The 21,888-nt window shown below is 48.4% G+C and overlaps 2 protein-coding genes and 1 long non-coding RNA gene across 3 annotated transcripts in view; 2 read left to right on the forward strand and 1 right to left on the reverse strand.

Annotated features, from left to right (window-relative positions):
* ERICH3 (glutamate rich 3) overlaps positions 1–12,661 on the forward strand; it is a gene marked incomplete at its 3' end in the record, with an annotated part of 46,065 nt that extends 33,404 nt beyond the window's left edge. Inside the window, exons 13-15 of the mRNA XM_037404371.1 lie at positions 1,973–2,476; positions 7,976–8,122; positions 11,211–12,661. Of these exons, the coding sequence (XP_037260268.1) occupies positions 1,973–2,476; positions 7,976–8,122; positions 11,211–12,661 (2,102 nt within the window). The remainder of the gene's footprint in view (positions 1–1,972; positions 2,477–7,975; positions 8,123–11,210) is intronic.
* Positions 12,662–12,739: 78 nt separating this feature from the next.
* LOC119155801 lies at positions 12,740–14,654 on the forward strand. The gene is made up of 2 exons (XR_005106839.1): positions 12,740–13,315; positions 13,764–14,654. It is a non-coding gene; the product is annotated as an uncharacterized LOC119155801 (long non-coding RNA).
* A 4,575-nt stretch (positions 14,655–19,229) lies between these two features.
* The window catches only part of LOC119155556 (serine/threonine-protein kinase TNNI3K), a 106,851-nt gene continuing 104,192 nt past the window's right edge, over positions 19,230–21,888 (reverse strand). Inside the window, exon 27 of the mRNA XM_037404372.1 lies at positions 19,230–20,756. Coding sequence (XP_037260269.1) covers positions 20,680–20,756 — 77 coding nt within the window. The 3' untranslated portion in view covers positions 19,230–20,679. The remainder of the gene's footprint in view (positions 20,757–21,888) is intronic.

Consider the following 21,888-nt stretch of genomic DNA (forward strand, 5'->3'; position numbering starts at 1 on the left):
AACAAGATCTTGGACAGCAAGCTTTTGGGCATAGACGCTATGTTTTTGTGTTTCAGTATCAGTAGAACACTAATCCACTTGTAATCTGGGAGTGCTGCTATAGTAGAAATAACATGCTAATAATAATGGGATCTGAATTTTTATAAGCATACGTTATGGAGAGATTTTGTCTCTTCTTAGTTCAGTATATCATTGTGCTTGTTCAAGAGTGTCAGAATTCCTCAGACCCCTTGGGTCAGTTCAGCCAGCATACAGAGTTTTAGAATAACATCCAGATAACTGAGGTGCCAAAGATGTTACTTCTGCATGCAATATTATGAATCAGACATTGATAAAGAGTATGTAAGAGAGACCTTGGCATTCAATCCTTGTGGACCATAAGCCTGTGAATAAATTGGAAAGAATCACTGATAGTTCCCATAGTACAATACGTAATCTGCATATTTGAGTTGTTCTGTCTCTGAACATGCTTGTTTATATTCTTATAAGTGTATTTAGGAGCGATGATGTTTTTTGGGAGTCTAAACATACCTACTGTTAGAACACAGGTGCAAATCCAGGGGAGACTGGAAGTGGCTGAGAGTCATTACCCGGTGGTGGTTCTCCAGTAGTTTGTGCCTAAAATCCATTGCTGTGGAGGTCCTAGGGGGTGGAGGTCTGCTCCGTGCTGGGTACCACTCGTTATCCCTGCTGCCAGTCTCTGGGAAGATGACAGAATGAGCGTACACCTGAATAACTTATCCAGAGATGCAGAGGCAGTTTTCTCACACCACCAGTAAAGCGTGCTGGGAGGTGGAGTTGCGCTCTGGTCCTTTTCCTTTGCTACTTTTAAGGAAAATTGAGGAATTCTCTTGAATTGATAATCTGGCGTCTATACAAGGCAGTCCATTAGTTTATAATTGCAGTTTCCATTAAAACACACCTTCTTTGTTCTAGTTTTAAAATTAAGGGAAGTAGTTGACAAATTTTAGGGAAGGTTTAGCTTCCATATTTTAGGTTTTTTTAAAAGCAGTTCTGCAAAGCTTTTGTAGTACATTGCAGATGAAAAGAATAATTTAAAATATTACAAAAAATTGCAGTGAGCCTTCTTCAGATCCACAGAGGAAGGAGAGGCATAGAGGCTGCTGGAAGACTGTGGCTGCAAGAAGAAATGATGTGGTGCAGATTGGCTCCTGTGGCTCTGAGAATTTGGATCGTGGGTCCAAATTCTACCTCTGGCCTTTGGCCAGCAGTGGGTGCCTAGGAAAAATACAAGAAAATGGCAAGAATACTGTGCTGCTTCCCACCCGTGTAATTAGCTGGTGTCAGGGGTGGTCCCTTTTACTTACGAGGCCTGACTGGATTTTTCTTCCTTGAGTTTGACTGATCTCTTCTTGAACCTGCGTGAACTTTGGACACCAGCAATGCTGTGTAGCAGTAAGCTCTACTGTTCAGCTAAATGTTAGATGAAGAATTATTGCCTTTTTTTCCCCCTCAAATTTTCCATTTATGATTTCATATTATGGTCCCTTTATGTTTATTTAGAGGAGACGGTGAACTTCACCTCCAGTTCAGCTTGAATGATTTACACTTGATTTTGGAGATCTTTATCATATTCACTGAGTTAACAGGAGTGCACCAAAGGATGTTGCTATGGTTGAAATCTTTTATCAAGCGGAGCTTAAGAAACTATTCTAAAAACTGTCTGAGCCATATTTAGAGGTACTTCTGTGTGATTGATGAAGCTAATCTTGTTCATTTCCATTACTAAAAAAAAAAGTTAAATGGCTTTGATTTTAACGCTTTGATACATCTGGGCAACGTTCTGCTGCTGCGCTTACTGGCATTTGTCACAGTATTCTTAGATGGTGTAATTCAGAGATTGATACCAGGTGAGCATCTGTCCCTTTGTGCATAGCAAAGGGAAGTAGTTGCTGATGAATGCAGATGTTTTAGTGACAAATACTGAAACAAAATTTTTTGCTATTTCTAGGTCGGAGGTCTACACACTCACCTTCATCCATCAGTACTCAGTATAGCAGTGAAGATGACTCTCATGTTGAAACGATAAACGACAATGTTAAAGGCAAAGGGGATCATGATTTCAAAAGGGCATCTGATAATGCAGCGCATGCACAATACGGAAATGAGAATGGGGAGAATGAACTGCTCAGAATGGAGGAAAATCAGGAAACTTTTGTACTGGAAAAGGAAGGAATAGAGGAAGCAGAAAAGGCAAAACCAGAAGATCTAACAGCAAGGGAAGATACTGGAATTTTTCGTGAAAATACAATGGCAATACAGCGCCAAAGTCCTAATGTTAATGGGGAACTCGAACAGGCTGAGTCAGTAGAAAGTAACGTAGGGGAAGATGGGGAGAAGAATACAAGTACCAGGAGGGGTGATGGGGTGGAAGGTCTTCTAGTGCCTTTGGAAAGCAGTATGACCCAAGTAGAGGATAGTGATGAAGAGTCTCCTCAGAGCAACAAAGGAATTGGTGAGTACAGTCCTTCTGCGCAACTGTGAGTGGTGCATACAAGTATTGGCTGTATTTGCCTTTATACTAAGTCATGGTGCAGCATGGGGAATGCAGTTGCTGGGCTGTTTTCAAGCTACTAAAATACTCAACTGCTGTGAGTGCAGTAACCACCCAGACTGTAGCCTTGGTTTTCTGCTGCTTTTCTAGTATTTCCAGCATAAAAGCTATTCTTTTTTACTGCAGTAGCTGGGTTTCACACTTCATGCAATTATTAGAAAATCCAAATAAGATTTATCACCTGTAGGAGAATCTGCGTGCAAAATGGGGGGACTCTCTTTATAATGTCAAAATACTAGATTCAAAAAGAATACCAAAAATTACCATGTGAATTATAGTCTTTCAGACAAAGGTCAAAACTATGTCAGTGGATCCATGGTTGTGTTGCTTCACTCTGTCACAGATTGTTGGCAAGGAGCAAATCAGTTGTGTGACACCTTGTTTTTACTGTCGATAAAATGGGCGTCTTGCAGTTTCAACCTTGCCTTTATGGATAAGGGACAATTAATAAAAGGCTGGTCACATGAGCAAGGCTTTGCATTGTTATATCTGGGGAATGGAAAAAAATGTAAGCCCTTGCTTTGCAATGTCATTCAGCTCATGGGGGAAATGTCTTGGATGCTGTTAAATCAGGGAGAATAAAAGAATAGCTGTCTGCACTGGTGCTGATGTAAAGGAGAGCCACAAGCCACGGTAGATGAAATTTCCAGTTGCCTTTCTGGATGACGGATTTGCAGTGGAATGTAGAATGCTTTTCCTTTATTTTAATAGAAGTTTTTGCTTCTGTTTCAGTTGCTTTCTGTTCACTGCAGTGCATCCATCCAAGAGAGCTGTGTGTGGGATGCTGGTTTGAATGCTGGTGCTTAATGATTTGCAAGTCTGTTGCTCCTGGGTTACTTTCTCTTGTGCATTGCTTTTGCTTTGTTATGCATTCTGAATTGAGACAGTAAAGACAGTACCATACTATTAGTTGAATAATGCTGAAATCTTCAGAGACGTTTGCTTCTGGAACGCCTCTCTCCATTTGTGTGAAAGAAACTTAAATTTAAGCACCTTAACCACTAGGCTCAGATGAGTTGATTAAGGACTACTGAAGAAGAAAGAACTTTAAAAACTTAGACAGAATATTATGCTGTAATATGTAACCCAGGAAAGATCAATCAGATGTGTCAAGCTAGTAATCTGGTACTGAGTTAGCCTAAGACAATAGCATTGTTCTTTTTTAGCGTGAATTCCAGTGTGCTTACATTCCACACACATGGTTTCATGACTCTAGGTCTGAACAGAGGTCCTCTGTCAAATGTAGATAGATTGTCCCGATGTTATGTAGGTAACAGCATTTACATTTTAGTCAAGTCATGCATCATCCCTGCTTCTGGGAGACTACCGGAGAGTCAGGGACAGTGCAGGTCAAGGAAGGACAAGAAAAATCATTGCATCATAAAAATTACAGATAAGAACAACTTCCTAAATGGCATACAGATTTTTCCCCATCTACATGCAGGTTGTCTAGGTAAGTTTTATTGCGAATAAAGAATTGGCAACAAATGGTGTGTAGAGCAAAAAGAAAAAGATAACACCTTTTTTGAGATACAATGAGCATGCTAAAGGGTTATTGTGGGGTAACAAAGGCCACATGGGAATCTTAGCTTCTTCTAGCCACTGAGCACAGGTGCTGCCATGATAGATTCTGATTCAAAAATTTAAGGATGTCTGTAGTCTTAAAAGAAGTACCAGATGGTTACAACTCCCACTGCTCCGGTCCCCTGCAAGGCTGAGGGCTAAAAGCCTCCAGAGACACCTGGAGGGCTGAAGGAGCTCAGTCCCTTGCTGCAACTGCGGAATTGGTTCTCAGTCCATTCCTGGGCCTCCCTGATTTTTTCACATGATCTTCTCTCTAGGGCAGGTCATTCTGATCGGCTGTCCAGCCTGCCTTGAGATGAGACTGATATGGCACGGTTTTGGTTTTGCCCTGGTGAGACCCATCATGCTCTGCTTATGACAGGATTTCTCCTAACTGGTGCTGCCATTAACAGTGCAGAACTAATTTGTTGGAGAAAATTGTATATGCTGAGGAAAACAAAAGGTGCAAAATGCTCCTCTGGGGTTGTGTAGTTGCAGGCTGAGTCCGGGCAAATCACAACCGGTGGTGTGACAGGATCTGTCAGAAGTGTGGAAGTATCTGGGATGGGCTCCTGCTGTGTGTTTTCTGATCTTGCTGTGCTCTTTGTGACAAGGAGATGCTGCTGATCCCAAGAGAGAGAATTATTGTGAGCAGTATTTGTCATCCTTCCCTGGGCAATGTGCTTTGATAGACTGCCAGTTCCCTTTTGTCAAATGTTATGCAGGCAGTAAACTGCAAAGAATGGGAACTGCCAGCTAGTCAGACTTCAGGCCTATAATCAAGACGAAGTACAATATGTGCACTGTACCTAGCAAAGCACTTGGTATTTCAGCAAGTCGGAGAAAGCACTCCAGGACAATGTCCTGGATGTCCTGGAGCAGAAAACTTCTTGCCTTCTCTGCAGAGCTGAAATGTCAGAATGATTCAAGCAGGTTGTGCACTGTTGCACAGACACCTTTGTCAGGATCTTGGTCCCAGGAGGGACCTTATAAACACTGTCCTGGGACCTTCCCTGCTCAGCTTTCATGGTTTCTTGCAGAGAAGTTCTTTGTGTTTCACCCAGGTGAAATGTGACAGCAAGGAGTGAAGCCATTGCTGCCCTTTAGGACCTGTGGTGTAGGCAAAAAGGCATTCATGCTGAGCCTGTAGACTGAAATGGTCTTTTTCAAATAATTTTCTCAAATTTCAGTTCAGAGCTATGTGGGTGCAGGGTACTGATGGGGTAGGAATGATCGGTGGAAGCACAGAGTAGGAGGAACCACAGGAGGAGAAAGAAGAAAAAGTAAAAGCAGATGTGAAAAATTTGAGCAGAAAGACAGAATCATTGGTGTAGAAAAAAACATCATAGGAAAAAGGTGAGAGAGCACAGGCTGTGCGTTGGCAGCAGAGAGGCAGGGATTTGGGAAGGGGAGAAGCAAGCTTGTGGCAGGGGAGACAGTGTTAAGTCTTCTCCTCACTGCCAGCCTGTGGGAACACCACCACTCCCACTCCTGGACCTTTCAGTGCCCTGACTGACGCTGAAGCAGCAGGAAGATTAAATCCCATACATACAGCTACATGTGTAAAAAAATCAGCCTCATAAGAACTGGTAGCTATTTTGCTTAATAAATTGCTGGAGGAAACATAATGCCATGTGCAAGTAAGTACATGTGATTTCGATACGTGACACCCAGACGCAGCAATCCGTAGAAGGCATGTACAAACACTTTGAGGCGGGACAGTATTTCTGTGGGTTAAGTGGGCAATTCAGATGAGACTGGCAGCCAGGTCGGGCAGTCTTATTGTGCTTATTTTTATGCAGCTGCTTTTCTTCTAGCAGAGCTCCTAGTAACTTCAGAAATGCCCAGCAGATCAGCCCAAAGTCATGTCTCTCACAGTAGTCTGCATCTCACAGTGGCAAGAGAAGATGCTGTTCACAAACACGGGAGGCTCTGTTTTCTGGATTTCCCTCCTTTTGTAGCTCTCCCGCAGTCCGATCTGTTGTATAATAGCTGTTCAAAAAAACCGCCTGCCTAGTGCTCTTGTATCCATTTGTAGATCTGATGCCCATGTGTTTGTCCAGTCTGTGTTTGAAGCTGCTGAGGCTGCCAGTCCCTCAGGCTCCTGTCACAGCAGTTAAATGCTTCTGTCCTGTCCATTCTTTATGAAGCCCAGAATTTTGGGTACCTTTATTACATGCTCTGCTGCAGAGTGGCCCGAAGTCAGCCAGCCAGCTCCTTAGTGTGGGAGCATTAGCTTTTTACTCACGGCTCCTTGTTTTTATTTTCAGAGAAGTTGAACGAAGGTGTTACTTGAAAGCCGAGGTGTTATACCATGTAACACCCCTTTCTCTAGGCTGTGTGTCAGGATTTAGCCAGAACGTGTTGAGTGGTTTGTTGTGGCAATTGGTTTCAGTCTCCATGTTTTTGTAATAGAAGGCCAAGTCAGGATTCAGATCTTTTCTTCTTGCTGGCTGAAACCCTGCTCCTCTACTCTCAAACAAAATACTCTGTCCGAACAAAATGCCGTAGGCTGATTCTGGGAAGGTCATTGGTAAAGATACTGAGAAGTGTCCGTGTTCTTGCTGAGCCTTGATGTAGAGCTTGTCTATAGAAACTGAAACTTGCAACAAGTGTCTCTGCAGCACTTCCACTGCGTAGATGAAGCTGACCAGTGTACCGCTTCCTATCGCATGCGGTAATAAGATCTAGAAATGTTGCGACTGTCTTCTTTACGTTTTGAAAGTTATGCTTGACATAAGCATTGAGTACAAGCAGTTGACTGAATTACTCCCTTTCGGTCAAAGCTTGGTTGTTCCAAGCTGCAGGGGAGCAGTCTGAAATGTGCCACCACTGGCACCATCCAGGCAGCAACAGGAATTAATCAAGTCTCACGCTAACAGTCGTAACACTGGCAAAAGCAGGCAGCTCTTTCGGACAGGTACCTGGAGGTGTGTGGCTCCTCACGGACGTGGTATGCTGGCAGTAGAGCCCATTTGGCAGTAAAACCAAGCGTGAGATTTGACGTTAGGCTGTCAGTCCACACCAGTGGCAAACTGGCAAGCTCTTTGTGTAAAAGGCTAACCCAGTAACTACAACAGGAAAGGTAAGATACAGAAAGCAGATGGAACTTGAAGGGAGAAGCCTGGGCTGCTGGAGGGGAGAGCTCTCAGAGGAGATGCTGAAGGGACTGGACTGCGTACATAGCTGGAATACTGCTCATAAAGAAGTCCTTTAGTATTACTGGCTTGAAATCCGTTTGCATAATCATCCAGCAACTCGTAAAGCAAAAAATGGCACTGATAGCACAATCTGAACAATTGTCAAGTGTACAACTTGACAGTGAAGCATCGCAATCATTGCATTTATAGAGCGGAAAATACTTCCCTACTTGTTTATAGGCAAGCATAGGTCTTCAGTCACTTACATTAGTTTGGGGAGTTGAGGAATTCTTAGAACTGTACTTGGGAGCCTAACATAGATTTTTTTTTAAAAAAAATACTGATGGAACAATAACAATTTAATGTCTGTAAAACAATGTTGTCGCTTGTACGTTGAACCCCCCTCAGAATGCCTGACAAAATCTCATTGTTTTGTGAAAACGTTGTGGAAGATTGCCGCTCTGTGCTTCAGTGGATGCTCCTGTATGAATTTTCCCTTGGATTTTTAATGGTTGTCTCCATTTGGTTTTAATCTGCTTAACAGAATTATTGCTGGTGAAGATTTACATGGCTCTAATTGGGTCTGCCCTAACATTTTAAATTTTAAACCAAGCTGAGATAGCTGGATGACTTCTTCTCCCCTTTTGCTTTTTAATGGTTTCTCTTTCTTGCTTCCTCTTTTGTAACTTTGTGATAGTTTTTGAAGATTTCAAACCAGTCCAGGAGGAAATAGCAAATGCAATTGGAAATGATCACGATGTGAATTCTGAACCTGAATCTAGCAATTCCCATACAGATGAGGAAGAAGAGAACATACCAAGTACAGAGTGTGATGCTGCTGAAGGTGAGGTTGGCCATCAAGTGGGGACATGGATTAAATCTTCCTCATCTGAAAGCTTTTTATAGAAGTGTTTGCCCTTTCCCTTTCATTTCTAGGCTGTTAAACCCTCCTTGTGCTCTTTTCTTTCCTAACTTGTATAAAACTGGGTGCTGACTAGCTGGCTTCTGTAGTCATGTATAATTAATGCCTTTTTGGCAGTTACAATGGTCTTAGGCCATGAAAAAAACGGCTGCCAATCAAAAAAATAGCTGTGGAAAGCAGGAATCCAGTGAGTTTCCCTTTGCTTCCAGGTAGCATGGGGCCTCTCTGGGAAACACGTTGTCAAGACAGGCAGGATGGGACTGACAGACTGGGAGTGAAGCTGAACTGCAGAGCTGATCTCTGTGCTGTGCCCTGTTTGTCTCCCAAACTCATCTCCCTGTTAGTAGTTGGCATAATTGGTGGTGAGGAAATTTCAGCTTGATCTTGGTTCTCTCCAAAACCATTTCTGGTCCTTGCAACCCTAGCAGTTTATTGCTGGAGACGTGATCTGCCTGACAGAAGAGCCTTGTGTGTTAAACAGGGGATGTTAAAGCCAGCTACCCTGCCGCAGCAGTGAGCCGCAGTGACAGTAAACGTTAAGGTTCTACTCCACACTAGCAACGAGTCTGAAAGAGAAGAAAACCATAGGTTAAAACTGACCTCGGTCTGCACTGTTGCTCTTATATTTCCTTCTTCCATCCTCTGAGAGTCTAACAGCTGGCAGGAACAGGTCATATATATTGTCTTCAAATTGCTAGTTGTGCACAGTCGTGTACTTCAGCACATTAATCCAGGGTGTTCTAAGTTTGTTCCTGGTCAGCTGGGAGCCTTTTGATCTTCTTCTTCTTCTCTGTAGTCCAAGAACATAGTCTCTTAAGGTTTGTTGTCTTTCATCCAGAAGGTATATACAGGAGGCTGGAGATTCCTTCTCATCTCTGGTCGGTCAGTAATCATCTTTTTCTCAGTAGTTCTTTCTCAAATGAGATTGCTTCTGCCTTGGTCTCATCAGCTGACCTCAAACAACTGTCTATAACATGTAATTTCAAAGTCCAGTAGTCTTCAGGTGTTGGTCTTCATTTCTGATCTGTGTTTCTGACACATAGACCAGGGTAGAGGATGTGGTTCCTGGGCAGCCTGACTTGTGTGTCCATTGTCCCTCCAAATCACGGTTGAAACAAGATTGCTTTCCAGGCAGGTGACCTTTGGAAAGCCTGGAATCTCCTAGTTGTTAACTGCTCAGGTTCACACGGTGCCTCATTCCAGCCCAGTGCAGGACCTCACTTTACAGAAGGGAATGCTATGTAAGCAGCAACCGGAGCAATTAACTCCTCTCTCTGCTAATGAAGCAGGTAAACATGTAGACTATAGCGCACACAACACAGCATTTGGTTTCTTTTAGACAAAGTGAACAAAGCATCTATTTTACAGGAACTGGCAAAATCCATTACATTAGACTCAGTCCAGTATTAGCAGCCAGACAGTTCAGACACTGTGCTTTTGTGGAGGCAGTAATATTTAACACTGGGTGACAGTTTGGAATGTTTTATTTCGTTTTGTACCAAAACTTCCCTTAGAAATTTTGTAAATGATGACTTGTTACTGATCTTGATGGTGGGCCTGAGCTCTCCCAGATTCAGGAGGTGGGATTTTCAGTGTGAGTGCTGTAAAATTATGATAGTGATTGATAACTGATTTTTATATATGTGTATAAGAGAAGAAACAATTTAAAATATAAGGGACAGAAAGCTAGTAGTAAGCATAAGCAACCAACCTGGTGCAAGGTGCATCTTGAGTGAAGGCATGATTTCTCATATTGCAAAAGACAGAGTTTTTAATTCTAAAGTGTGGTCTAGTGTTCAGGTGATGTGTGGTCTGGTGGGAGGAAACAAACTACTGTGCTCTCTTCTCTCCTTCCCCGACCACCATTCTCTCTCTGGAAACTTTCTTCTCAGTCTGTCCTCTCTTCTTCTGGTTCCTTTACTGCCTGCAGCTGCTTGAGCTGCCTTGTGCACCTTCTGCTTTCCTCTGCAGCAGACCTGCCCCATGAGTGAACCGGGTCCAGCTCTGAAGCGCGGGGGGGAAGAGTGGCAGTGGGGATTGGCAAGGCCAGCGGAAGGGCTGTGGAAGGCAGGTGCGAGGCGCAAGCTCTGCTCTGCTGGCAGAGATGGGCTGGACAAATAGTGTCCTCCAGGCCTGTTTGTCACCTGGAATCTTCTCTGGCTGCCCTTCCAGAGATGGGGTCCAGTTGCACAGCAGCTGCCTGAGCAGGCAGCAAAAAGCAGTAATTGTGGAGTGCAGTAGTGAAAGAAGGTAAAAATTAAGTCAGAAGCAGTGGGAGGTGATTTGGGGCGAGACAGCCTTTGCCCAGTTTGGGAAAGGGCAGCTTGGGACAGACATTGCTCCTTGCTCCTTTCAGTGGCACAAAACTTCTCATTTTCTAAAGAGTGGGAACCTGCCACATTCGTACATAACATCAATGTACAGGCTTTGTACAGACTGCTGCCGGTGCCTGCCTGGGGATGGATCCTGGAGTGCCGAACTCAATGAGGGCATTGCCGTTAAGTTCCCAGGGGGCAAGAGTCTACCCTGTGTTATTTCCCTGGTGTAATTAAGGAATCCATGGGAACCCATTTTACAGGAACAGCTGACTGTTCTTCTTCCTGTAGAAATGACTGTGTGTGTATTTCACATGAGCAATTTACCACCTATTTGTGAATATTACTGTGAAGCCTGTAGCTATTTCGTACACACACCTGAGCTCCCTGCTGGGCAGATGAGGGAGAGAGAGAGAGAGAGGAGGCAGGGCAGGCAGAACTGCCAGAATTGAAAGCTGGTCACGTATGAACATTTTTGCTTGAATTAGTTATGCCAGATGCCAGAACGTCAGCACTAGAAACAGTCAGAGCACAGGTGCGTGGTGAGAAGCAGCACAGCGCATTTTCTTCTTGTCACCATGCTGATGTCCTTTCAATGCTTGGGAGAGATAGCATCTTTAATAATAACCCTGTAAAACAGCCTTAGCACTAATACAGTTCTCAATAAAACTTATGTTTTGATTATTTCTTAATAGCACCAGATGGAGCTTTCTTGGCAGAAGCCACAAGAGCACTTGATGCGCAAAAGGCAGCAGAGCAAGTGGTACAAGCGGGGTGGATTGCAGGGGAGAGACACGCGCTGGAGAAGGAAGGTTTGGTTGCTGAGGGAGGAGATGCTCGCACCGAAGAAGCAGGAGAAGAAATGGCATGGGCAGGAGATCTGTTGCCCAAGGAGGACACAGTGGCCGCGCTGGAGGCAGAAGGCCAGCCTGCGGTGCTGGAGTCTGCACCTGAGGAGAGTGCTGTGGCAGAAGATCCCCGTGGAGAGGGGGCAGGGAGGGGAATGGTGTCTGGCATAGAGGTGGCAGCTGGGTGGCAGGGGGCTCTGGTGGAGGGGACAGAGAGCGAGGCAGCACTGGGGGAGCAGGCACCCAGGGGAGAGAAGCTGGCAGGGGCACTGCTAGGGACAGGGGTGGCTGGAACGGTGTGCGAGCAGGTGGAGGTGGCTGGGGGCGCCTCTGAGGCAGAAGAGGCTGCGGAGGCAGCCCCCGAGGCAGGGGAGGCCGTCAGGGTGATGGGGCCTCGGCTGCAGGTGGTGGCCGAGGCAGAGGGGCCCGCAGCGGAGGGAGGTTTTGCAGGGCAGGGCCTTGCGGCGGCTATGCCTGAGGGAGAGGAGGCTGCGGAGGATGCCAGCCTGGCAGAGGGGGGCATTGCCGGGGTGGTTGGCCCTGAAGGAGAAGAGCCCGTAGGGGAAGCCTTTTCTGAATGGGAGGTGGCTGTGGAGAAGCCTGGGGCTCTCCTGGAAACATTAGGGGACACAAACAATTCCCCAGGAGCTGCAGTGCCCGGAGGACGAGAAGGCTTTGTAACAGCAGATGAGTTTTCCCAGCTGAAAGCACCGGGGGAAGAGTGGGTGGAGGTGGGGAAAGTGGCCACAGGGGCAGCGACATCTGAGAGTGGCGAGACGTCAGCGGTGGAAGGGAGCTCTGCCCCGAGAGCAGAGGATGTGGTGGTGGAGCCTGGTGGGGGTCCTGTGTGGCAGGTGGCAGCTGTGTTAGAGGCAGTGGTGGCTGCTGGCGGGGACCCCCTAAGCCAAGGGTCACCTCAGCTGGAGGAGACCGCTGCAGCGGAGAAGGAGGGCTCAGCAGAATCCCTGTGGGGTGGAAACCCATCTCTAGGCAGCAAAGCAAGGACAGACGGTGCGATGGACGATCAGCCTGATGGAGGGGTGAGGGGAGTATCCACCGAGCGAGCCAGGACAGAGGCAGGAGCTGGGGAGGTGGCGGCGGCCGGAGCGCTGGGCCCTGGGGAGCTGGCGGTGGGGCCGGGGGGGTCTCCTGCGGAGGGGGTGTTGGGCAGCACGGTGCTGCCTGCCCCGGGGCTGCGTGTGAGCGGGGCGATGGTGGCAGGGGAGGTGGGCGGCCAGGCAGGGCGTGGGGCTGTGGCCGAGGCAGCGGCAGGGGGGGCGGCAGTGGCTGCCGGCGATAGTGGGTTGGGGGCACAGGAGGGGGTGACAGGAGCAGCGTGTGGGGGACAGGGCGGGACTGGGGCGGCAGCAGGGGGGGCAGCTGGGGAGTCTGGGGGGCACCGGGAAGGGCTGGCTGATGGAGCTGTGGCCTGTGGGCGAGGGGTGAAGCAGGAGGCAGCACTGGGGTGCGAGGGAAGGGGGACAGCGCCGGCGGGGTCTGAGGGCCAGGGCGAGGTGGAGCAGGAGCGGGGCACAGTGCGTCTTGTGTCCCCACGGCCTGGAGAAGTGTGTGGAGCGATGTCCCCCGGGCAGCGGCCGATTGCAGAAACCTCGAGTGCCCCTGCACTTGGGGATGGGGGAGTGGAGCCAAGGGGGAGGGTGTCTGCAGGGGGTGAGGGGCTGTGGCCGGGCACCCAGCTGCAGCGGGCAGCCCGGGGCACAGGGGCAGTGGGGGGCAAGGATGGGCCACAGGAGGGGGCAGAGCAGGCAGGAGTGAAAGCCGAGGAGGAACAGCCAGGCCTCTGTGAAAACACAGAGGGAGAGGTAGCGAGTGCCTGGGCGAGTGCAGGGAGCGCTGCTGGGGTCAGGGAGCCGAGGAAGGACAGTCCCGTCGGAGGGAGCGCCGGCACCCTGGCAGCTGATGTGGGCGAGAGGAGCCGCGGTCCCTGAGAGGTGAGTCCTGCGTGAGCTGGATGCTGCCCCCGTGCCCACTCCGCTCCCCACGCTGGTCCTGTCAGAAGTGGAGGATGAGCCACTTGGTCCCATTTCTTGTACTTCCCTTCAGTATCGGCTGCTGGTAGCTGGGGTAAGGGACAATCGGTCCTTTCAGGTGGGAGCTTCTGCATTCTCTCCTGTTCCTGAAATCATGTTGCCAGCACCTCTGCTCTGGCGCTAATGCCTGCAGCCCCTCCGTTGTCTCGTCCGTCTGGCCGCACGGAGCAGCTCCCACCACCCAGTGTGCAGCTCCCCTGCCCGGCGCTGGCGGCAGGCGAGCCTTGGCAGCGCTCATCTTCTCTGCGTACTCTGACATCTGCTTGTAGGAAATCTGTAACAGCAGTATCTCAGTAGCTGAAAGTTCAGCATGTTTCCTGTAAAGCTAATGGTTTTTCTTGTATCGTAGGATGCTTTAAACCCAGCCGCAGTTGTGGTGCCCTCAGTACAGCCAAAGGATGGGGAAGAAACTCTCCTCTGAGCTTTTTCTGCAGCTCCTTCAGTGCCGTGTCCTGCAACATCTACACAAATCGCTGTGGATTTGTGCCAGTTGGGATGTTCACTTCTTTATTTTACTCTGCAAGTACTGCAACCATCTGTCTCGTTTTACTAGAGCAGCTTCTCAGTGTGTGGCAGACAACTGAAATAAGCCTGTATATGCCAGCCCAGGAAAAAGCACTCCATAATTATGAAGATAATAATCGCAAGGCTTGTGCCACAGCTGTCATGCTTGTTTTTCCCAAAACAGCAAAATATTGGACTGGCTGAACCTCCCCTCCTCCCCTAGACAGCGCTTGCTTCTGCTGGCTGGTGGGAGGGAGGGCTGAGGGCAGATGTGCCGTACGTGTTTCCATACGGCAAGGAGCGTGTCTGTGAAGAGTGCCTGTGTTTGTGTGTCTCTGTGTGCTGGCTGCATTTTTCTGCGTGTCATTTACCTTCCTGAACCACAGGCTCTTCGCCCCAAGTTGGGGCCGTGTCTTCACTGCTGTGCGTAGGGACATGCTTTGGTTCTGGTAAGAGCATCCGGGGGTGCTCGGCAGAGGTGTGGAACAGCAGCGTTGCTGGGGGAAGGGTGGCCTCGTGCAGGGGTGTTTAGCTTGGGGGCTGCGGCCACCCACCTGCCAGGCCAGGGAGCCCTTCCCCGGTGCCGGACGGGTGGTGCAGGGGGCTTCGTGGGAATCCGGGCTTGCTGCTGGCCATGCTTCAAGGCATTCTTGGGACCTTGAAATGTTGTTGAAAATTGCTAAATCGAAACCGTTCTAATGTTTGTCACTGAATAAAGCCTGGCCTTTTGCTTTTGCTGCTGTCTGTCAGGAGTAGCTCCCTGGGCCCCCAGAGTCCCCGCGGGAACGGCAGGAGGGGTGGCGAGCGCGAAGCTTTTCAGCCCGGCGCTGGCCGTGGGTCTCCGTGACTGCAGTCTCCTTTCCAGCTCTGCCACACCTCCGAGGGCTCCCCGAGACCCTCCTGGGCTGCAGGGTGTGCAGCGCCTGGCGGGCCTTGCTGGGGGGGCTGCAGGGTGCTCAGCCCCCACAGGGCGGGACTGCAACTGCTTCACTTTGGGAAATAGAACTGAAATGAGCAGGAGTTTCAGTGAGTGGATTGTTACCGTAAGTCACTTAAGATAATATACATGGGATAGGGCATTTAAATGGGATCAAGTAATCCATGTTTGTTCCCTCCTGTAGTAAAGATGTTGCATTTGTATTTTCAGTCTGGATGCTAGGGAGTGCTTTGGGAGGGAAAGGTAGACAAAAAGGACTGATAATAGCTTTACAGTTCTCAGTAGCCTAAATGAAAGCACCGTGTCAAGTGATCCTGAGCGGTGCAGTCGAATTCTGTGCAAGATCTGCAGTATTTGCTTAAAAACAAGATTTGACTTTTGATCATTAGGCAATGGGCTTTTGCTTTTAACTAGGGAATGTCCATGAAGTATGAAGGGGCTTATTCACTGGACCAAGATTTCTTCAGTGTTGTTCAATATTAAAAAAAAAATAAAAATGCAGTAAATAGCTGATTGGTGTTTACACACTCCACAGTTGAATTCACCTGGTATGTGAAGTGTTCAGAATTTAAATTCATTCTAAAGACCTTCTCCAGAGGTTTGTTTTTTCTCTATACATGTGTGCACATGCACATTTACTTGGGTCTGTGAAAAAAACCCACACCAGTCTGTGCAGTTCCTTGGCTTTTTGCACACGATATCATTGTAGGAGTAACACCTGCCAGTCAGGTAGGGCCCGGTCTTCGGTATTTCTCTGTGCTTTCTAACCAAATGACTAATGTTGGGTTGAGTATTTGTGCCGCTAAAACTGCACCACGCAGATATCCACGCAGAGCAAATGCCTGTGGCTTGTGCGCGTGCCTGAACCAAGGCCGTTCACAAGCAGAGGCTCCCGCACACGGGCTGCAGCTGGGGCGTGAAAGATGGACTTGGGCAGGGGGAGGAGCGCAGGGATTTGCCTCGGGGATTCCCAAGGCAAGGCTGAGGCTGCACTGGGGCGGCTTGTTTGGCCTTTAGCTGCTTTGCTGAGCACAGGATGGAAATGTGAAGGTAGGAGGTGTGATTCTTGTAGGCAAGTGCCGGCGTCATCTGCAGTGTCTCAAAATACTCTTAACCAATACTCCTGCTCTGTGAAGGGAGAGCGTGGGGAGCGGGTCCGAGCTCCGGCGCTGGCTGTGTCGTGTCAAGGGGGCTGTGGTCCTGCCCTGCCCAGCCCTTGGCAGGGGTGATGCAGAGGTGGGGGTCAGCACCCGGGGCAGCTCGCCCGCGCTCGGGGCTGGCTGCAGCTGCAGCCGCTGAAGCGGGTTTCTCCTGGTGCAGCCTCTCACTGGCCACCAGCCTCCGCTCCCAGCGCTGGGGGAGAGGTTCTTTCCGTGCGGGCAGCAGCTTCCTTTAAAGAAAGGCGGCATCCAGCGCATGCTGGAGATGATTAAGTGGCAGTGAGAGTTAGCAGCAGCAGCAGCCTCAGTGAGATCCGCTGCAGCCTTTTAGAAAAGAAGGCAGGAGCTGGTAATCGAGAGGCAGCTGAACTCCCAGGGTGCTCTCAGGCTGCAGAAGACCTGGGGCACCAGGGAAGCCCTGGATGAACAATGCAGTGGTGATGGTAAGGCACTGGAAAGCGGACAATTCATCACTTAAAATAGTTAAAAATATTTTTAAATGGCACTTGTGTGTATGATTTTAAAAATTGGGGAAATGAATCCTTTGGTGAGGACCGTGCAGACTTGTACAGGCCCTTGTATTGCTCTAAAAAACCACACTTCAAATACTCTGCTTTTATATACTGATAGAAAAAAGATTTATTAAATTTCCCAAGAGCACTCCATAATTTTGGAGCTCATATCGTATTGATGAGATCATCTGCTCTCTCCCATGCTGCTTTCTCTGACGGCTGTATTTATGGGATGGATCCAGGCGAGCTTTGATCTGTGGTGAGGAGACAGCCCACCCCCCACCCCAAGAGCTCGCCCACGCTGTGTGCAGACTGCCCCTGCACGCTCGCCACCCCCCTCGCCCCATCCCCTGTCTGCTTTGTTTGCCAGCGGCTTGGGGGGATGGCACGGCGGCGAGGGGATGGTGCTGTGGCACGGCAGAGGGACCTGAGCTAGATTTGCACCTGGGCCCACTGAGACAACTGATTTCTGAAGTGGTCAGAGGACTTGAACCAGGTATGGAATTGGGTTTCTTTTGGCAATTTTGGCTCCCAAGAGCTGCCCTAGTGCTGCTGGTGTGGCTGTTGCACATGCACCACTTGTGTACTTTCAGAACGTGAGTATAGCTCTCATCTGAGCAGGTGGAATTTTGGTAAGAAGCTAAACCACTGAAATGGATAATTTTACAGTTTTGGAAATGCTACCCGGGTAATTTCTGGTCTCCTATCCATTGTTAGTCAGTATTTAACTTCAAAGTGAAAAAATGTAGGTAGCACTTAGGGAAAAACAAAATATGCACCACACACACACACACACACAAATAAATAGCCTAATTAAACTGAACCTATGTGAGAAAAGCTACCACCGGACACAGTTGCCACCGGCAAAACTCATTTTTGGCTCGTCAGAAAGGCTTTTTTCTAAACTGTCTAAGCCACCAGGTGTTCTCGGCAGCCTGCAGCCGTGCTGGCGACTGCTGCACCTGCACCGTTACTGGTCTCGCAGCCAAGTCGTGCCTTGTGCCACTGCTCAGGTCATGCATTTCACCCATTGGAAACCCAGCTGGCTGCGCGCTGTGGGCACGGTGCAAGACCGACTGTTCAGCTGGCACCGGGCACAAGCCTCGGGCATCGCTGCTGGGGGTGTGAGGTGGTGCCCAGCGGTTGGCGGGGGAGCACCTTGCACGGGCGTGTCTGTCCCAGCCTCGCGCCAGCTCCCAGGTGAGTTTCTCTGGCTGAGCATCTTCTGCAGTGCTTTGCAGGCTCAGCTGTACAAAGCAAGTGTGACCGAGCCCTCTGCCTGCCTGCGCGCCCGGGCCTCGCGGGGGCCGTGCCCTGGGAAGCTGGTGGGGGCCACCCTGCAAGAAAAGCCCTCTGGCTCCCGGGCTGCCCCTGCTGCAGAGGCGCTGGGCTCGCTCCTGGTTGCGGTGCAAGCACTTGCTTGGTTGGACACCAGTTCATTTTAATCGAGATCATCTATTACTGCTATGTTAAACAATTTAAAACATTGCTACAGCTACCAGGCATGGTAAGAATCCTTGGAGCATCTTATTCTTTATAAATATTTCAGTGTGCTGGGCTCCTTCGGCTTCTCTGGGAACACTGCAAACTCATTTAATTCCTGCAGACAACCTTAGAGCATGTTCTATTCAGTAATTTACATTTTTCAGAGTTTTCATTTGTATTAATAACTGATCACTCCTATGAAAGACACTTTCCCCCTAAGCCTGATGATCCTTCTATAGGGACCAATTAACTAAGACACTATTTTCTTCAAGGACCCAGTAATTTTAATTACTGGTAAAATTATTTGCAAGCCCTTGGCCTTGTAAAGACCTTTCTAAACTACAAAAGTTTTGCCTTCAAAAGCTTTCTGACTTTTTTGTTGTTGGTGGTTCCGCGTGCCCACTTCTGACGCTTGCCGAGGCGCTCAGCAGCCATACCAAGCAGCTCGGGCACCGGTGAGCACACAGAGGTATTAATGCAGATGCAGTCTGCCCTCCTTGCTCTATTTTCTGTTCTCTAATCCTGTTTAGTTTCTGGTTTTTTTCTGGGTTTCAGGTATGGTTGCTGTATTAATGAAGAGGCATTGCATAATCAGTTTAAGCAAGGGAAAAAGACATGGTGCAGCGGTATTTGTAAGAAAAAATTCCTGTTGCAAAGGAAGCTTAATACTGGAACGGATTTTTCAGCTATGACAATTGATCCTTTCTGCCCTGTTGGTGTCTCACACACAAGGAGTGAGATCTGACCTCTGTCCGTCCCCACCTTCTTCAGCTTGTTCCCTACCTGTGCTTCGGTAGCTCTGCCATAGGAAATACCTGGTCAATTAGAGTCAGGCCGGGAATTTTCATTGGCAGCCCAAATGCACCCTCTCCCGTCTGCTGTGCATGTCTTTCCTCAAAACCTGTCAATGTCCAGTGTTGCTCTCACTTCTAGAAATAATACAATCAATTTCCTCCAGTTGCAAAGAAATCTGGATGCTGTTTTGTTGCAGTTTGCTATCAGAGAATCTCAGCATGGTTTGGGTTGGCAGGGACCTTTGAGACCACCTGGTCCCCGTCCCCCCACCACGGGCAGGGCCCCCTCCCCCCAGCCCAGGCTGCTCCCAGCCCCATCCAGCCTGGCCTTGAGCCCTGCCAGGGATGGGGCACCCACAGCTGCTCCGGGCAGCCTGGGCCAGCGCCTCGCCGCCCTCATTGTAAAAAATTTCTTCCTTAAAACCATTAATCGTCATGGGGTTAATGAAACAAGGGGCAAGTGAAACAAAACCAATAAAAAACCACCTCTAAATCTTGCTAAGTGAAATCTTCCCCAATTTTATTGCTTCATGATTGTGAAATTAATGGCATGCATGGAAGGTGTGAGTTGGTAAAGCCTACTATGCATTTATAGTTCACATGCATTGCACTGTACGATGCCTCGTGGCAGACCCTGGTTCAGGGACCGCAGCTGTGAGAGACCAACACCCTTATAATATCCACAGAGCAACACACAGCAACTGTGAATGCACATTTCTACTCAGCCAGTAAGACAGCTGTGCCTTTGAGGACAGCTGAGGAATAATATTACAAGAAGATTGCTTGCAGCTAAATGTTGCTAATTTGAAAAAAGACCTCAGAAAAAACCAGCGTAATTGACTTTCTAATTGCTTTTAGAAGAGTTCAAGTTTTCCTGCCCTACCTCTTTTTCCTCTCCTTTTTTTTTTTTTATTTAATTTCCAGTGATTAGAGCTGCTGTTGCAAAGCCTGGTGGTGGCACTGGGTGTGCAGCATGTGGGAGATGGCACTCTGCTGCAGCTTTGCTTTGAGTCAGAAATGCAGTTTTGCACTGTGTTAAGATTATCCTATTGTGACACCATTTAACATATTCTCCTTCTGGTTTAAGGTTCTGGAGTTCCTGCATTGCTTTCTGTAAGCAAATGACTGAACAAAAGCTTACACTCTGGTAAAAACAATCACTCAAACCAAACCAAGAAAGTGGATAAGAAAACACAAACCTCTGGAAGAGTACAATTAAGTTGGCCACCAAAATACCTCTGTTCTCAGTGAGCAGGAAAGCAGCCAAAGATCAGGGCTCTGAAGAGCTGCTGTGCTGGGGAGCCGCGTGAGCCCATGGTGCCAACAGAGAGACATGGGATGTGCCTGGGACTGCAGAGAACTCAAAGAGAGAGCAGATCTGGTTCAGAAGCTGGGGGCAGGAACATCTCTGGCTCCATGGTGGCCTAGCTGGTGGGGGGGCGGGGGCAAGAGGCTGCTTCTCTCCGTCTGCCAGCCAGGGAGGGGTTGATAGCCCCACGCCTTAGTGCAGTCCAAGCTAAGGACGCCTGGACTTGGAGCTCTGAAACTGCAACAGATGCGTTTTTACTTTCACCTTGTGATGTTATTAATGCTCAAGATGAAAGTGCAGCATTCCTTGTGGACATTCACTTTGCTAAAGGATAGATGCACACCACCAAAAAAACCTCCAACCCTCAGGCAGGTCAGCAGAGAATGATGCTAAAGCAGAGCTTACGACAAGGACATTCACCCTCAATAATAAAGCGGTTTGGTTTAGGCATCCTCAGCGTACCACGCGGTGCCTGGGAGCGAGGCTGGTGCAGTGACAACTGTTGCTGCTGGTCGATGGCGAGTCTCTCTGCAGGTGGACAGTGCAGGCGGCCGGTTCATGCTGTCAGTTGCTTTCTTCAAAGCTGCCGCTGCTGCTGCAGGAGTGAAACCTCATGGTACTCATGGGATCCGACACGTAGCCTACAAGATGCAGAGAGAAGTTCACATGTGGCTCAACATAGCAGTGACTCTCCCCCACTTTCCCTGCGGTGACAAAGTCAACAAAATAACGTGCGTATCAGTTTGAGATGAACAGACACAGATCTTTTTGCTGGCTGCAAATTTCCATTCAGTATCATCTGCTGCAGAAAAATTTTACTAAGAAGTAAACTGACCCTATCACTCAGGATGAATTCACAATAATCAAGCACAAGGAAACTTTGGTGTGACAGACAATATCAGTGTTTTAGTAACACAGCAGAAATTTGCTATTCAAAAATAATACCTTTTGCCCTTTCTGCTAGAGCTTTGGAGGGCTCAAAATAAGCATTTTGGTAAGCATTTAAAAAATATTATAGGTCTTGACACTACAAAACAGAAAGCAACTGCTCTTGCCAGCACAGTATTTCAAATCATGAGCTGCTCCAACAATGCCAAAGAAACCATGTCTCCCTTTCCACAGTGTCACTGGTCAGCTGCTCCCGTTCTTATTTTACTGTAGTAACAAAATACAGTGGGGCCAACTCACATTTCACAATAACCAGGCATTGTACAGAGATACTCGGATGCTTGAGAAACAAGTGAGCAGAGGAATTGGAACACGAAAACTTTCTGGGGCGGTGGCTGGGGTGGGAGAAGGGTTAGAACACATCGCTAACACTCCTGCAAGCCAGGCTCCTGGTGATAAACAAAAGAAACACAGCTGCACAAAATGAAGACTCTGGTAATTATGACAGTACTGACCACAACATCGCTAAACTGTAGTTCATAAGCAGCTCTGGTTTATCTCCTAATCTCGACACACTAGGCTTTGAAAGCTGGCAGCAAAGGTTTTCCTTAAGGAATCTCACGCATATCCTAAGTAGGCCGGGCCTTAACACTGCCGCTCTTCTGGCGCATGCTGGATGTACCCCGGACACTGGGAGGTGATGGTAGTGCGTGTCGGTGCTGAAGCCAAAGCCAGTGTGTCACTGTGTACGTGAGGAACAATGGTCTGTGGCGGGGCACGTTGCAGGAGCAGGATGTACTTCTGAGGGCCTCTGCAGCTGTGGGGACAACGCTTCGCACTGTGCTGCAGTCCACCGAGCATCTGGGTGGGAGACCGTCCGCGGCT

Source organism: Falco rusticolus, chromosome 11, assembly GCF_015220075.1.
Source record: "Falco rusticolus isolate bFalRus1 chromosome 11, bFalRus1.pri, whole genome shotgun sequence".
Taxonomy (NCBI): Eukaryota; Metazoa; Chordata; class Aves; order Falconiformes; family Falconidae; genus Falco; species Falco rusticolus.